The sequence below is a fragment of the Propithecus coquereli genome, unplaced genomic scaffold (genome assembly GCF_000956105.1).
Source record: "Propithecus coquereli isolate 6110/MARCELLA unplaced genomic scaffold, Pcoq_1.0 Scaffold171, whole genome shotgun sequence".
Lineage (NCBI taxonomy): Eukaryota > Metazoa > Chordata > Mammalia > Primates > Indriidae > Propithecus > Propithecus coquereli.
In genome coordinates this window covers 4,682,941-4,700,791 of record NW_012141747.1, presented here as the reverse complement: position 1 = coordinate 4,700,791, position 17,851 = coordinate 4,682,941, and the positions used below count along the sequence as shown (strand labels likewise).

The 17,851-nt window shown below is 36.1% G+C and overlaps 1 protein-coding gene across 1 annotated transcript in view; it reads right to left on the bottom strand.

Annotated features, from left to right (window-relative positions):
- The window catches only part of MGAT4A (mannosyl (alpha-1,3-)-glycoprotein beta-1,4-N-acetylglucosaminyltransferase, isozyme A), a 92,639-nt gene that overhangs the window by 36,403 nt on the left and 38,385 nt on the right, over positions 1-17,851 (bottom strand). The window contains exons 3-4 of the mRNA XM_012641976.1: positions 16,896-17,036; positions 7,864-7,997 (exon numbers count right to left, since the gene is read on the bottom strand). Of these exons, the coding sequence (XP_012497430.1) occupies positions 7,864-7,997; positions 16,896-17,036 (275 nt within the window). The remainder of the gene's footprint in view (positions 1-7,863; positions 7,998-16,895; positions 17,037-17,851) is intronic.

Here is a 17,851-nt window from a genome sequence, read left to right as displayed (position 1 = left end):
TTACATACAGTGACAACTTATATTAAAAATGCTCGACTGTTAAAAGACATCAGTGATATATAACACATGATCTATGTTATAAAGACTGCCAAAACACTTAATCCTATAGTTTTATAATTTCCAGGGTTAAACTGTACCTTGTTTGTTTTCCTCAAGTACTATCTTCCCTATAGTAGTGTGTATGATTTATAACCAATAAACAAACATCTTAAAATCTAGCTGTTAAAAGATTACAGCCCAAAATACTACTGATTCATCAATATAGTAATCTATAATTTCAAATCAAGAATAGAGACACCTAACTAGCCAGATAATCAGCAAGTATATAGAAGACTTGAACAAAACTATCAACCAACTGGACCTAATAGACATCTGTAGAAAGCACACTCCACTTGATAACAACACAATCCATTCTTTTTAAGCACACATGGAACACTGTCCAGCATAGACCACACACTAGGCCATAAACAAGTACTGATAAATTTTAAAGCACTGAAGTCATACAAAGTATATTCTCTGTACACGGTGAAGTTAAATTAGAAAACAGCAGAAGGAAATTTGGGAAAATCCTCAAATAGACATAAATTTTAAAACTACTTTTCTAAATAATCCATAGGTCAAAGAAGAAATTACAGGGGGATTTATAAAGTATTTTGATCTGAATGAAAATAGAAATGTGAGATATCAAAATTTACGGGATGCAGCTGAAGTGGTATTTAGACATTTATAGCTTTAAATTGCCTACATTAGAAAACAAGAAAGATCATCGACCAATAATCTACATATTCGTCTTAAAATATTTAGACAAAGAAGAGTAAACCAAACTAAAAGCAAGCAGAAAGAAGGGAATAATTAAGATTAGAGAGAAAATTTAATAAAATAGAAAGCAGTGATAAAGTCACAGGGAGTTCTACTTCCTTGCCAGCCAGCCAGCCAGAGCTAAAAAACCTAGAAGTTCTCAGAGCAGGAGGAAACTGGGGAGAGAAAAGCAAAGGAAACAGGAACTAGGGGCTGGGTGGAGGGAGCAGAGAATGAAGACAGGAGACTATTGAATGTAACAAACTTTGTAGAACTACTGGACTCTTTAGCCATGTACATAATTTTTTCAAAAAGCAAAAAAAAAAAAAAAAAACTAATGGTATAGAAAAAACAATATCCTGTGTATTGCTAGACTTCAATTTAGGGACATCATCTATTATCTAATGGATTTTTAAAGATTTTTTAATCTCCAGTATGCCCCTCATTTTAGCACTTAATTGAATACTTGTTCACTGAGTAAAAGAATACTTAGAATGAAGTCTGCACTTCTGCCTTTATGAAAAAATATGACTAACAGGTAACTATGAGAGCTTGCACTGTTTCTAAGGCTGTTGTATTCCTCAGGTGCTCTGGGGTAGAAAAATGTTCAAAAACATCCGGGTAACTAAACCCTGGCTGAAAGCACACTGGAAAAGACTAACCCACCTACACAGAGTTCAGGCAGGAACACGGCATTGCCAGCATTTCCCACTTTCCTTCCTGGAAATCATATGTAATTGTCAGTGACAACCAGACACGAAAACTGCAAACTTTATTTTAAAATATTAATAGCCAAAATTCTCAAGCTCAAAAGGGATCCAGTTTAGTTCCAATAACCAGAGGTAACATGAAGAACTGCACAGATTAACTGTATTTGCAGGAAGCAGCCTGATAAAATCATTATTCACAAAAACCCAACTAGTCTGGAATATTACTCTGTCCCCTCATCCTCCTGTAAACAAGTAGCCTAGAGAAAAAACTCATCTGCCTCAATGACAATTCATAAAAAAGGAACCAGCATAACAACTACACAAAATACGAAAAAGGGGGAAAGTCAGCAAAACCTATGAACAAGAACTACAAACGCACACACACCAATCAATTGAAAACTAGTGACCAAACATTTCTCTGTTAATTTAAAAGGAAAAAAACAAACCCATAATTGAAGCAGTTGCCACTGGGAAGCAAAATTCATATTACTTCTTAAATTAAAAAAATAAACAATGAAAATAAATCAATTTACCATGTGGGTCAAGATGTTTGAAAAGTAAAAAATGAAACTAAAAAAGAAGAAAAAATTAATAATAATGTTAAAAGCAGACATTAATGAATTAAAAAACAAAAAAAAAGGAAATACTAAATAAGTTCAAAGACGGTTTTGGGACTGACAAATAAAAGCAGATCCACTAACCAATCAATCAAAAACAGTGCAGGGGACATAAATACACACACATGCACAAAGAAATCAGGGGAAACAACCACAAAAAGAACAAGAGTCTACTTGGTTTGACTCTGTATAAAGCAAAGTTTAAAACTTAGATGATATGGATAATTTTCTAGGAAAATATCTTATCAAAATTGGAAGGAAGTACAAATGCCTCTTTATATTCTAATATGAAATGTTAACATTATCCCACCTGTATAGAAATGAGGCTGTTAAATATCTCTAAATGGGTACAACTAACAATGGTCGTCACCTGTGCAGAGGTGGCCTGGATGGCTACCGCACAGCACTGGAAGGGAGGCTCTTCAACGCATACAACACGCCATACAGAATGTTAAAACCATGTGATCATATTATCTATCCAAACAATTAATTTAAATAAATGTTTCCTAATATAAAGAAAATATACAACAGAAAATAAAAATAAAAACTAAGAATGCCACAGCAATTTGATCAATTCTGTCTGGTTGTTTGGTTTCTGTATTCATTTATAAGTTTATCTGCTTTGCAAATTTCTGATCAGAGGCCAGCTAGCTAGCCCTGTTCAACCAACTTAAATCAACGAATTTAAAGAAGGCATAGTAAAGGCTTCAAGCACTCTTGATGTAAAACACAAACTAGAATGGGAACAACAGTAAACTGAGAAAACTGGAAAAAAAAAAAAAAAAAGGCAAAACTTTTCATACCATGTACTAAACACTCCATTTAGGAAATTCTCTAAACTCAGTTTTTCAGAGACTAACTGTAGGTGCTATTCGAACACGATGAATTTGTTATTTCATTATAAAATCTTAACTCAAATACTACAGTTTAGGAACTTAAAAATTAAATAGGCCTTGGGAATGCTTCTAGGCAAACTGCAGAAATGATGTGAATAAATAGGATGATATAAAAGATATCCTATCTAAAGTTCTCTTTCCAATACTCAGCAATCTTTGTGGTTATCACCAACATCATCCAATTACTACGGTTCAGGCAATATTCTGGCTGAAACCCACCTAAAAAACTCATCTCATCTTGTCCAAACCCCTTGGAATAGCATTTAGCCATTTACCCCACAGACATATTGAATGCCTGTTCTGTTTGGTGGCAATTACATAAAATTCAGGTATTCGTTAACAATATACAACCTGTATCAGTCAGGATCTTAGTTACAGCCAACAAAAACTGACTCTGACAAAATAGTTTAAAAATGACTTACTGAAAGACGACTAGATAGAACTCACAGACCCCCCCAGTTAGGCTAAGAAACGAGGCTAGGAAGGTGCAGCAAGAAGGCTGGACCACAGCCAAAAATCACAGAGTGCTTCCCAATGCCACAGCCTCAGCCTGCCTGCCCCGCAGCCCCTGGAAAGACACTGCCACCACCACCACCCTCTATCATCACAATGACTGTCCACAGTCCCCGCTCCCTTATATTGTCTTATTTTTTGTTATTGGCATATAGAAATAATAGTTGAGCCTACATCCACCTTGCTAAATTCCCGTTATTTCAAATAATCCTGTCTGTTCATTCTTTTGGATTTTGTGTCATCTGAAAATGACGCACTACTCAAAGTTCAGTACGAGAACATCCCAGTGGCTGAGCCCAGGTCACAGGCCTGCACAGGCAGAGCAAATATCTGCCTTTTTAGTTTCCATAGTGGGAGGAAGGCACTTCTTCCCACCAAGATTTGTAAGATGGGGAATTTCCCAATACAAACATGAAGCAGAAATAGCATTTTTTTTTGCCAGAATCCAGAGTACATTCTAGAGAAATATTTTGCCAGAAATGATCATGAGTAATAGAAAAATATAATATATAAAAAATATTACACATGAGATCATAAAATACATAAAAATGAGGCATACAGACAACAAAAGATCATTAGAATACAAAAAAATAATTAAACTTTAAGTTCAAATAAACACAGGAATGATACAATCTTAAAGTCTGAACACCACACTTGGATCCTACCATGGATACTTCAGGACAGCTAGAATTCATTCCTCTCAACCTCTTCTGAAACTCCAGAGTAGAGTCAGTGAATTTTCAAATAATGCATCAACAGTCAACTGTTGAAAATTTTGCATGTTTATGAATGTCTCATCAAATATGCCCAATGGACCACTACAGATGAAATGGCCAGAGAGCAACAAAGAACAAAAACAGCTAATTATTAGTTTTCTGTCTCTCCTTTCCTTCCAGAGGGGTATCTTACGGTTCTTACCTTTCAAAAAAAAAAGAATACAAAGAACAGAAAGTCAAACAGGAAAAACAAATTATAAGCCTTGATTGCCTATGTGTATCCTTCTCCAGTTCTTTTTCATTCTTAATTTTCTCCTCGTATGTTAAAACGAACCAGAGATAATTCATGTCGTTATATAAATTCCTGATTTATTTGAAAATATTTGCAAAGGACATATTTATTTTTGCCTATTTACTCTAGATTGATTCAGATGGGAAAGGAGATGGCTTCACAAAAGGGATAAACCGGGACTTGAAGGATGAAAAGGAAAGGCAAAGGGAGAGGCAACATTTCAGACGAGGGCACGGCACAAATGCATCTGAGAACACGCGAGGCCCATACAATGAACTGGGATAGAAGGACTGCGGCACAGACCTATTAATACTATATTACAAAGAACCTTCAATAGAGAGACCTGGAAGAGAAGCACTTTGGGAAAGCCAGATTAATTTAGTTATGGACACATTAAGAGTTTCCCATAAAACAGTCAAATAATGTTATCAAGTAGGCAGAGGGCAATATGGGCTCGTGAAGAGACAGAGGTCTAGAACTACCTACGGTATAGATCACAGTCAAAGCCACAGAATATGCACTCGTTACTAGTGTTAAACGAGCCCCAGCCTACCAGAACACTTAGGTAAAAAACTACTAATCAAGGTAGAATCAAGTATCGTGATTAATAATTTTAAATTGCCTAAAGGCGATTTAATGAACTCTTTAATTTTTCTATTCAGAATAGACTTTCTTGATCAAGGCTCTATGTAGATACATATATAAATACTGTAATCCAAGAAAGGATTCTTCATAAATGGGAATACTGCTGACACTTGCCCCACATTTTCCATTTACAACACCTCTCCACGTGCGATCTGTGCCCCACACTGTGCAACAACGCTGAGCTCAAAAGGGTCAACAGCACTATTCTCATTGTGGAGATGAAGACACTGAGGCTCAACAGAGTGGCCAGGCATGGTGGTTCATGTCTGTAATCTCAGCACTTTAAGAGGTGGAGGAGGGAAGAATGCTTGCGGCTAGGAGTTAGAGACCAGCCTGGGCAACGTAGCAAGACCATGTCTCTAGGAGAAGAAAAAAAATCAGCCGGGTGTAGTGGTGCATGTCTATAGTCCCAGCTATTCAAGTGGCTGAGGCAGGAGGATTGATTGAGCCCAGAAGTTCAAGGCTGCAGTGAGCTATGATCACACCACTGTACTCCAGTGTTGGCAACAGAGTGAGATCTTGTCTCAAAAAAAAAAAAAAAAAAAAAAAAAAAAAAAAAAACAAAAAAACAGAGAGAGAGAAAGAAAGAACCTGCTCAAGTGGCAGTAAGTGGCAGAATCCAGCCCTGAACACAGGTCTTCTGCTCCAAACCCAGTGTTGCTGCATCTTAGTGACCACATGAATGGCTATAGCAAGAGGGTCTTGAATCCATATGTATACTAATCTCTATCTATAGACTGAGTACTATTTTTATAAGGACAGTTTTTTCTTTTATAGTTTTAAGGCTTTTTTCTGATTAGAAATCAATATATGCTCACTGTAAATAAATTCTAATTTTACAAAACTGTATACAACAGAAACTAACATCATCATAATCCCAACTCTCAAGATATCTGCTACTTACAGTTTGGAGTAAATTCCACAAGATAATTTTCCTTATATATTTTATTAATGCACAAGTGAGAGCTACGTAAATGTGTTTATGTGCTTGAATATATTTCTGTACTTGCAAATGTTTCTACTGGATCAGTTTTCAGAAGCAGAATGATGGGTCACAGCATACGCTTTAAATTTTAATAGCTATTACCAAGTTGCTTTCCAAAGATGTTACAACCATTCCTACTGGTATACAGTGTGTGATTAACAAATATTACTTAAAATGTAAAAACTTCTATAAAAGACAAACAAAATCATAAACAATACAAATAAACTGGATAAAATATTTCAAAGAGTTAATTCCCCTCATATGAAAATTTCTTACTAAACAAAAATCACAACTAAAAAATGAGCAAAAGTTATAACAATTATAAATACAAATGGTCAAAAAACACATAAATCAACATTTAATCCCACTCGGTAAATGAATACAAATTAAACAAAAACGAGGTATTGTTTTTTTAACCATGAAATTGGCAAAAAAAAAAACTCAAAGATTAATAGTACCTATGGGAACAGAGAAGCAAGCTCTGTCGCACAAACTGTTGGAAGGGCAATAAACTGACTAAACTTATGCAGGGCATTTGGGCCACGTACAAATATTTTAATGTATTAATATATGGACTCTGAACCAGCAATTCCACAGTTAAGAATTAATACCAAGTCAGTAACTACACAACAATTCCTTTACAAAAACACTCTCCTATGAAAGGTAAACCAGAGATAATTCATGCCTTTATGAAAATTTTATTTGAAAATGTTTGCGAAAGATACATTCTAATGCTAATAACAGCAAAAACTCAGAAACAGCCTAAATGTCTACCAGAAATTAAATTATGTGAAAACCGTATTTTGTAGCCGTACAAAATGATGCTTTTTTTAGCATTGAAAAATGTCCATAATATTAAAATATGTATAAAATTATCTCATTCATATATATAAGTATACAAGTCATAGGAAAAATTATTTAAGCTATATTTTGAAATATTAATAATTATATCTGCATGGAAGAATAACAGATAATTCTTCATTATACATTTATGTAATTTGTTTTGAACAGTATGCATGTGTTTACTTTTCTATTTAGGAAATAATTAGGACTACTTTCATTTAAAAGGAGGTGGGGAACTCATCTCATCAAGTGGGGAATCAGTGGGCCAGAACTAGAGTGTGGACTAGATCCTTTCCCAATCTGAAATTCCACATGGTAATTAAGGAAACATTGACTCTAGGGATCTTATTCCTCATGATTTAAGAAAAACTTGTTCAAGATTTATTCTTTCCCTAGATCTTTTGAGGAGACTAAAATACAAGAAATATAATATTTCTCATTCACATGACTTCTTGAGAGTACACAGGAGGGGAGGAAAGAATAAAGAGATGACAAAACCCCAGCTGAGGCTAAACCTTTTTTAGGTTTCAGGACTCCCAAAGAACATCAGTGCAAATCTCCAAATTTAGGTATTAGAGCTAGAAATGGGGACACATTCCTAAAGATCTGTGTGGATAATATTATCCTATTGACAACAAAGATTACTATTCCTGGTTTGTAACAGCAGGAGAGAAATGAAGGCAAACATAACAAGTTAGACTTTCATTAAACTATCAGATGGAATATATTACATAACCTTTACTCATCACATTTTTAAAAAATGTTTATGAAAGCATATTCAAATATTCAATTATGGTTTCAACCCTTATAGAGTATACACAGTAAAAACATAACAATTAAATAATTACCTCTCCTATGAAGACTACTATAACACAGTCCATCTTCTCTTCAGGATACAAATTATCAATAAGGGAATGAAGAGTTTCTATGAGGTATGATTTAACTTCTCTCTTCACTGTGGGAATTCCCATTACTATTGAAACTGAAACAAAATAATATAGCAATTATGTAAAAGGACTTTAGAAGGGCGATATAGATAAAGACTACTGTTTCAAAAGTATTATACCCTCTCAAATTGATAGGAATAATTAAGAGATAAAAATATACTAAGTTTCAGGGGGGGCAAGGGCAACATACGTAACCTAAACATCTATACCCCCATAATATGCTGAAAAAAATATATATACTAAGTTTCAGAAATAAAAATAATCAAAGAACACAAGAACATACCTATAATACTGTAATTCTTTTCCACATGGCTTAACCATAAGAAAAAAATGTAAAATATGATGAAAATGAAAGATATTAAGCCTCACACTAAAAATGGCTGTAAACTGTAAACAGCAAATTTTATTATACAACTAAAACTTAAAAATACTAAGCACATCTTAAGAATTAATGTCTTATGTATCAACTTCAATTACATAATATATTGAGAAGAATACAAAATCACTTTTGTGGTTTTCTTGCCAAAAATGCATAATCTCAATCTAACCACAAAGAAACATGAGACAAATCCAAACTGGGGTGATAACTCCAAAAATAACCAGCCAGTATTTTTTAAAGTGTCAAGGTCATGAAAGACAAAGGATTAAGAAACTGCCCCAGATTGGAAAAGACTAGAGAAACACTACAATAAAATGAAAAATGAAATATGGGATCCTGAGTTGGATTTTGGAACAGAAAGAGTAATAATGAAACGAATGACAAAATCTGAATAAGAGCTAAGGTTAGTTAACAGTAAAGCATCAATGTTAATTTCCTGGTTTCGATCAATGTACTATGATTATGTAGGATGTGAATATTTAGGAACACTGGGTAAGGGTATATTAAAACTTTGTGTACTATTTGTGAAACTTTTGTTAAGTCTAAAGTTACAGTCATTCTACTATAATGATTGTTTTGAATGCAAATTTGTTCCTACGTGATTAATATATTAGGGACCAATTTGGGCATAATGTGAATTTCACATTTGCTTATGTGCAATTCCTCCTCTAAGACAAACATTCAACAGCTGAAACAACAGAAAATCGCACCCAACTATGAAGAAGTACTGCACACAAACGCACACACCTCAAACATCACCAGCTGCTTCAGTTCACCACAGGCTACCAGCCACACCCGTCCACACCAGGTGCTGCAACTTCCCATCAGTTTTCAGACAACCCACCTTAAACCACTTCACACTAACTTAAAAGCTGCAACCCTTTTGCAGCCCACTCTAAGAAAACCTCAGGTCTTTTTCAAGGAAGAATGCCATATTCATGTATTTCTTAATCATTTAACCTGCATAAAATTGTGCTACCGTTATTAGGTTCTTATCCTTTCTTATGTGTAACTTAAAAAGTTTTTTTTTTTTTTTTTGAGACAAAGTCTCACTGCGTTGCCCAGGCTAGAGTGCCGTGGCATCAGCCTAGCTCACAGCAACCTCAGACTCCTGGGCTCAAGCCATCCTCCCGCCTCAGCCTCCGGAGTAGCTGGGACTACAGGCATGCGCCACCATGCCCGGCTAATTTTTTCTCTATATATTTTTAGTTGTCCAATTTCTTTCTATTTTTAGTAGAGACGGGGTCTCGTTCTTGCTCAGGCTGGTTTCGAACTCCTGAACTCAAACAATCCGCCTGCCTCGGCCTCCCAGAGAGCTAGCTAGGATTACAGGCGTGAGCCACCGCGCCCAGCCACTTAAAGTTTTTGAGTGTTGTGATCCTAACCTCATTTTTCTCATTTGATTGCACAATTTTGCATAGTGCAGGGATTTTCAAGAACACATATTGTGTTACAGAACTGACTGTATTTCAAAGCAAGTTTTTAAAAATATGCCTTAAGTCTTAGTATTCTAAGTGTTATAGATCAATAGAAAAGTGTCTTGCAAATGTTAAAAAATAATTTAGTCTTAATTATGTAACAGTTTACTGGAGATGCTACAAAAAATCTAGAAGTCATAAAATTTGAAAGCTAAAAGAAAGCATAAAGGTCACATAGTGTACCACCATGATTCTGCAGGTAAGAATACTAAGGTACAAAGGGTTTAAGGGACTGTCCCAAAATTCCATGTCAGATCTCTTTTCCATTTTAGGGATGAAGAGTTGTCCAGGACTCAAAACGAGATTTGCTCTATTTGTTCTGCACACATTTATTATACAGCTATTAAATACAAGGCATTATTCTGGTGTTAGGCTCATAATGGTGAACAACATAAATACAGTCCCTGCCCTCATGACATTTACATTCTAGGAGGGGGAAAAGATAAATAAAATCTTAGAGGATGTTATGTACTATACAAAATAAAACGTGGTGATGTTAGAAAGTGTGATGAATGTGGGGGCTGGGGGGGTTCTCTACGGACAGTGTGGTCACGGAAGGCCTCTCTGATATCAAGTAGTGAGCTGCTAACTAATGACGAGAAAAGGCTGAGGAAGAACATTCCAAAAGAGGAAACAGCAAGGCTCTAAAGACAGAATAGTCTTGACATAGTGAAGAAATAGCAAGAACAGAATGTATCTAAAGCAGAATAAGCCTAGATTCAGAGAATCAGTCAGGAATCAGAGCGCATAAAACAAATCTCATTTTAATTCTGAGTGCAGGAGAAAGCCATCGTAAGGTCTTAAATAAGGTAGTGACACTATTTATAATTTCAAGAGATTACTAAATTGTGGACTAAAGGCATTATTTTAAAAGTACAAGCATTCTGGAGAGATCGGTTAGGAAGTTGCTGAACTAATTAAAGGAAAAGATGGTGGTTTGAATTAGGGCGTGTGAAGAGATGGAGACGAGTGGATGGATTTGGGGTACATTCTGGAGACTCTCCCCAGCAGGGCTTCAGACTGGGAGAGCCAAGGGGAAGAATCAAGGACTCACGTAAACCCTGGGGTGTCTTTTACTCTGAAAAACACACTGGCAAGGGAGAAGGCTCCAAATCAAGATTTTTTTTTTTTGCGACTGGGTCTTGCTCTGTCACCCCAGCTAGAGTGCAGTGGTGCAATGATAGCTCACAGCAACCTCAAACTCCTGGGCTCAAGTGATTCTCCTGCCTCAGCCTCCTGAGTTACTGGGACGACAGGCTCATGCCACCACACCTGGCTAAATTTTTATTTTTTGTAGAGATGGGGTCTCACTATTGCCCAGGCTGGCAAATCAAGATTTCTGTTTTGACTGTGTTACTCTAAGATGCCAAAAGACAGGATGAGTTACCCTGGGAGCAAATTTCCACATACTTTAATCTACCTCTGAATTTAAATAGAAAAGATTTTAAATGTTTAGAATATAGCCTAAAAGTGTAACAACTATGATGGGATGCATTCATGGGAAATGTTAACTTATATGGAGTGTAAAGACTTTGTTTATGAAAAAAGCAAAACCATGCAGACCCAGAGTATGCAAACAAAAATAGTATAAGTGATAATGCAAATTCTCTACTCCCTACCACATTCTTAGGGTTTTGTTTGTTTCTGTTTTGCTTTGTTTAAGTTCAGATGGCCTGTTTAGAGAATAAGCCATTTTTCCCATTTTATATTCTGTTTTAAAGCTGAAATTTAAATTCTTTAGTTTAAGCCAAGGATTCCAAAAGCACTAAAAATGAAAGTACTAACTTCAGCCAAACCTACAGAATTAAAGTAACCAAGCTTGTGTTAATTCACAAAATTACCACAACAAAAACAGCAGTTTTCCCTGCCTTCTGAGCCCACGGTGAGATGAGATTGCACTTCTTGGTCCCCTTATGGCTGGGGACAGTGTGGGGAGGGGTCCCGTGATTAGCAACAGTCCCTGAGCCACCAGGAGGTGTAACCTACTGGCTAAGCGCGGTAACTGTAGTGTGGATCCTTCAGGGTGTCTTTGTCTTTGGCAGAGTTGCCAGTAAGACTGAAGATGGCAACTGCTCTGTCAGCCTGGATCCTTGGGTGATGGGTAATGCACAAAGCACTCTGTCAACCGTCACAGACATGTACCGTGAACAAAAAAATAAACATTGGTTACTTCAACCACTGAGATTTGGGGGTGGTTACCAAAACATAACCCAGCCCGTCCTGTCTGACTTACAAATCCACAAAATGTATGTATTCTAAGGGGTTAGAGTTCAGAAGAAATCTACCAGCAAAGTGAAGAAAATGGTCATACCATCCTTTTAGGGAGGAGCAAGGTAGACCAAGGACCAAACAGAAATAGAGCCAAAGGGTTGGGCTAAGTTCTTTGTCCCATGGACTAACTACCCAATATTTTCAATTCAAGTATTAATGGTGCACATATATTTGTTAAGTACTAGACAATCTGAAATACAGTCATAAGTCAGATAAGGCCCCTGCCTCATGGTGTTTATAATTTGGCAGAGCTATCAACTGTTACTATTTCAGTTTTCTTTCACTTTCCCAGGAAGTTTTCAAACTCTAGTATGAAATCAAGAAAATTTAGGAACAATCTTAGCATACTCAATCGTCAATAACTCAATCCACCTTCAGTTATAACTAAATTATGTTTTTTTCAAATATTCATTGCTAGTCAAATGTTTTTAGCCTATCGTGTTTCCTTGTGATTTGACTTCAGTCATTTATTCCTCATTTCTTTCCTTATATTCCATGACAATATATTTTTCCTTCTACTGTCTAGTTGCACTTTCCCTCTGTCTTCCCTGGGTTCAACTTTCTCTTTCCCTGGAAATTATCTGCTGAAGAGAACCTTCAAGGCTCAATCCTAGGCCCTAGGTGATCTCATCCATACCCAGGTCTTCAACAACCACTTACTCGCAAACAATGATTCAAAATTAAATCTAACTCAGATCTCTCTTTTGAGTCCCAGACCTAAATATCAAATTGCCTAGTTGACATCTCAATTGTGGTATCTCAAAATCACCTCCAAACTTATCATATCCTAATTTTATACAAATTTAATCTATGATCTTATCTTCCCTTGCAAAACAATGCTGGGAAAGATTTTCTATGGTCCCCTACCTAAGTGAAAACACCCACCATGCATTCAGTTACTCGATCCCGAAACCTAGGACTTATCTTTGACCACTCCCCTTCACCTCAGTCCACAAATCCAGTCCATGACTATGTCCCTCCTTTATACATTCCCATATATCCAAACCACTCTTAAATCCATCTTCTTTCCATCTCTACTGCTACATTACCTAGTCCAACTTTATCCTCTCTCAAGTAAATCACTGAAATAGCCTCTTTTCTGGTCTTTCACAAACTATTCTTCTTCCCATAACCCCATCCTTCCTATTGCACTAAATGTGATCTTCACAAAATTTTAATCTTACAAAGTCATCCTTGAAAAGTCCTGTTGAAAACCCTTCAATGGCTTCCTACTGCTCTTAGGATAAAAACCAACATCCTATAAATGGTCTGGAAGGCCCTACGCTGTCAGGCCTCGACTTACATCTCTAGCCTCATCCTGTTCCATGCCTCCCCTCACTCTACACTTCAGCCACAGTGGCCTTTCATTTTCTAGAACATTCCATGTTCCCTTCTATCACAGGGCTTTTGTAGTGCGCTTTCCTTTTTCTGGAATACTCTTTTCTCCCACTGTGGTAGAGAGAATAATGGTCTCCCAAAGATACCCATGCCCTAATTCCTGGAACCTGTGACTATGTTACCTCACATGGCAAAAAGGACTTTGCAGATGTGATTGAGCTAAGGATCTGGAGGTGAGATTACGCTGGATTACTCGGTGGGCCCAATGTAATCACAGGGGTCTTTCTGAGAGGAAGGTAAGAAGGCCAGAGTGAGAGATGGAGACGTAACAAGAGAAGCAAGAGGGTCACAGTCAGAGAGAGACTGGAAGATACTATGCTTTGAAGATGAAGAAAGAGGCCAAAGGAATGTAGGCAGCAGGAAAAGGCAAGGAAACAGATCCTTCCCTAGAGCTTCCAGAAGGAACACACCCCTTTTGACATCTTGATGTTAGGACTTCTGCCTTCTAAAACTGTGAAATAATTAATTTGTGTTGTTTTAAGTCATTGAGCTTGTGGTAATTTGTTATACCAGCAATGGGAAACTAACACATCCATCTTCACCAGTAAACTACACATTCTACTGGTTTCAGGTCAAGTGTATGTTTTAAGACCTCCCTAAAGTCTTGAATTAGGTTAAATGCCCCTTTTATACATTCTCAAAGGACCCTTTATATCACTTATTAAAGTTGAAACTATACCATTATTTCTATAATTGATTATTGGACTCATGCATGTCTCCTTTACTAGACTGAAGCTCCACAAACTAGGAACCACTTCTACTTTTGTGTAAAAAGCACCTGGCAAAGTGCCTGGCACACAGCAGGTGCTCGTGGACTTTTACTTCAGCAAATACTTCAAGTATTGCCTGCTGTCCTCTGTCAGCCAGCAGTGCTGTTTTGGTAGATAACCTGACCTGGGTCTTTTCTTAGTCGTCTTGCTCTGTCCTGAATGGGCCCTTAATCTGAAGACCTGAGTGTTTCTTCAACTCAGAGAAATTTTCTTCTATTATTTATTTCCTCCCTTCACTCTCTTTGTTCTCTTCTTCTGAAATTCCTACCATATGGATATTAAAATTTTTGTCTACTTCCATTCTTTATGCACTTTATACCACATTCTGGAAGAACCACACAACTCAGTCTTTCTGATCACTAATTTGATCTTTAGCTGTGTCTACTCTTAATCAGTCCATCTATACGGAAATTTAAAATATAATCACTGAAATGAAAGACACAAAGATTTCTAACCGATTCCATCATAAAATAGTCAGCTATTGTTCTATGGGTGAGTTGTCTTCTCTCATCTCTCTAAAAATGTGTTGATTATGTTTTATTTTTAAATTATATTCTGTTTGCTCTACAAACTAAATTTTCTTGAGTATGAAGTAATTCAGTGTTGATTTTCTTAAATATTTGGCAACTCCTAGTTATAGCAGATGCCTGTTTACCCTTCTGTAGTTGCTGTGTCTGTTTACTGTACATACCTGCCTTTGCAAATTTTGTGGGAAGATACAGATGTGGTGCTGGGTGGGTGAGCTGGCAGGTTTTTCGTTCTGGATGTGAGAATTCTGGCCTTTCTCATGTGGTCAGTAGCCACATGAGCACTGCGCTCTCCCTCTTTAGCCTTAGGAAGGGTTAGCTGCTCTGAAAGCTGTTCCCTAATTAATCAGCCTGATCACTTAAGAACAGAATTTTTATCAAGAAGCAAGTTTTCTTTGATCTAAAAAACAGAAATTCTTAAGATGAAGTCCCTAGATAGGTTCCATAAAAATCCCAGAAATTACATAGAAAGTTTTTTTCCTATGGTCATTTTTCTAAGTAGAAGTTGATAGCTTTCCTAGGCTATTCAAAGGGTTCTGCAGCTCTAAAGATATTAAGATCCATTGTCCTAAGGATTTAGGAAGAAAAACTTTTAATGTGAACAATGCTTGTCTTTTTTTCCCCAAGCCATCTGCTTTTTCTACCTTTCAAAATAACATCAGCTTTATAAGAATGTTTAAAGAAATAATAAAATAAAAAATAAAGATTATTTCTTTATTGATTGATTGACAGAGTCTCACTCTGTTGCCCTGGGTAGAGTGCAATGGCTTCATCATGGCTCACAGCAACCTCAAACTCCTGGGCTCAAGGATCCTCTTGCCTCAGCCTCCCGAGTAGCTGAGACTGCAGGTGCACATCGTGACATCCAGCTAATTTTTTCTATTTTTAGTAGAGACGGGGTCTTGCTCTTGCTCAGGCTGGTCTCTGAACTCCTGAGCTCAAGCAACCCTCCCGCCTTGGCCTCCCAGAGTGCTAGGATTATAGGCATGAGCCACCTCACCTGGCCTAAAATAGTGATTATTAAAGGGAGAGATACCAGCTTCAAAAATAATTAATGATCAATATTTTAAAAAGTATAATTTAGAGTACCCCACACATCTTGTTAGTCTTTGTACATGTGGCACCCGCAGAGTACTTGGCCTCAATAAATATTTTTGAATCAATAAAGAGAAGAATGAGTTCATCTGAATATGATATTTTAAGAGTTTCCACCTCCTTAGGAGAGAAGATAGTATATTATTTCAAATTAGTAGTAAAATAGAAGGATGGCAGAACTAAAGCAAGATGAATGTAAAAGCTTACAGTTATAGATCAAATAAAATGAGAAAATATGACCAAAAAACAAGACACTTAAATACTTAAGAATCCTATTGATTTAAGCAGAATAAACCAGCATTTCAAAAACACAAAAATTAATTTCAATATCTATGAAATAATCATTTTGTCACTTGTTTAAGACTTGTAGGAAAACAAAGTTATTATTTTAGTCTCTGCCTATAAAGATTAACAAAGCCAAAACTGAGGAATAAAAAGTATAAAAGAGGGCTAAATATTAATAGATCCTATAAGGAAAATTCAAGCAGCTCTGGTAGCTTTGACAAGGGGAGAAAAAAATGCTATCAATTATCTTTTGGGTAAATCAGAAAAAAGCAGCAAACCGAAATATTTCTGTTATTGCATGAAAAGTTAAATGAAAGATACCATCTACTTACATCTCTGTAAGAAAAAGTAGGGCAGACATAAGAAAACCCTTCTTGACATGACCGTAAGAGCTATTACTGTTGAAATAAGATATAAGGGGAAGAAAAAGTCATCTCTCCCAAATTTTTAAAACAAAAATTACAAAGGTTTAAACATTTGTCTGCCTGGAGATGGAGCCTGAACTAGATTTCTCATGATCCTTTTGGGCAACATTATTTCAGCCTATGAAGGAAAACATCCAGCTCCTTTCAACATGAAGTTTAGAATGAGTCTGAAGTTACTGTGCACAGACAAAGAAAGAATTTTTGTTCTTTGACCTGCTGGACTTCCAACGGTCAACATAATATTCCAAGACACAATTAAGACCAGTAGTATAATACAACCACACTAGGAAACAAAATAAACAAACCTCCTGTTCTTCCATTGCCAATCTGCACAGCAGGTTGAAGGCTTCCTTCATTTTGCAATAAATGGGGCAAATGATAATAAATACTTGGCACTTGAAGAGATTTTTTGCTTGTTAACTCCTTTAGTAGCTTTAGGGTATTATCTGAAACACAGAAGTATAATTAATCCACAGGAAAATGTTACCTTATAAAAGCTAATTTCATAAAAACAGTAGTACAATTTCTAAGAAGGAGAGAACTAAAGAATTTTCTTTCCTAGTTTCATACTTTGGTGAATGATATCTCCATTTAAAATGAAAAGGACTTTCACAACCAATCTCACAGGTCATGATGTTGATAAAACAGGCTGCAGGAAGCCAAAAGGGTTAGTCAAACTGCCGCAAGAAGCTGGAATGCTAACCACTTACCTTCATAATGTGCCAGAACCCAGGCTTACTAAACAGGCTCTAAATATGCTAGCCACTTACGAAAATGTAATGATAATATGTACATTGACCACCGGTAACTTCCACTTTCTTTATGCATTTACATTTTCTCAAAATTTCACATGAAGGGATATTTTTTTCTAAAAAATTCAAGTAAAATAATTTAAACAGCACAAGTGGAGACTGTTCAGTACAGAGCACAACTTTCAAATAGTTTCAGTTTTTATTAGAGGAACCAACGAATAGTTTACTATGATAAACTAAATAAAAACTTGGTAGTATAATGAAATTTTAAAATAACATTGCTTAAACTAGAATTGAACCTTCGAAACAGGAAGTTAGCAGTAAGAATTTATAGTCTTAATTCCACTAAAAAATACAAGAAACAAAAATCACAAAAGAAATGCAAGTGACTATTACATATGAAATGAAACTTTAATCCCATTAATAGAGAAACGATTACAAATTACAATGTATTGATTTCTGCATATCAAATTAGATTAATAGTATTAAATATTGGTGATAAAGTGAAA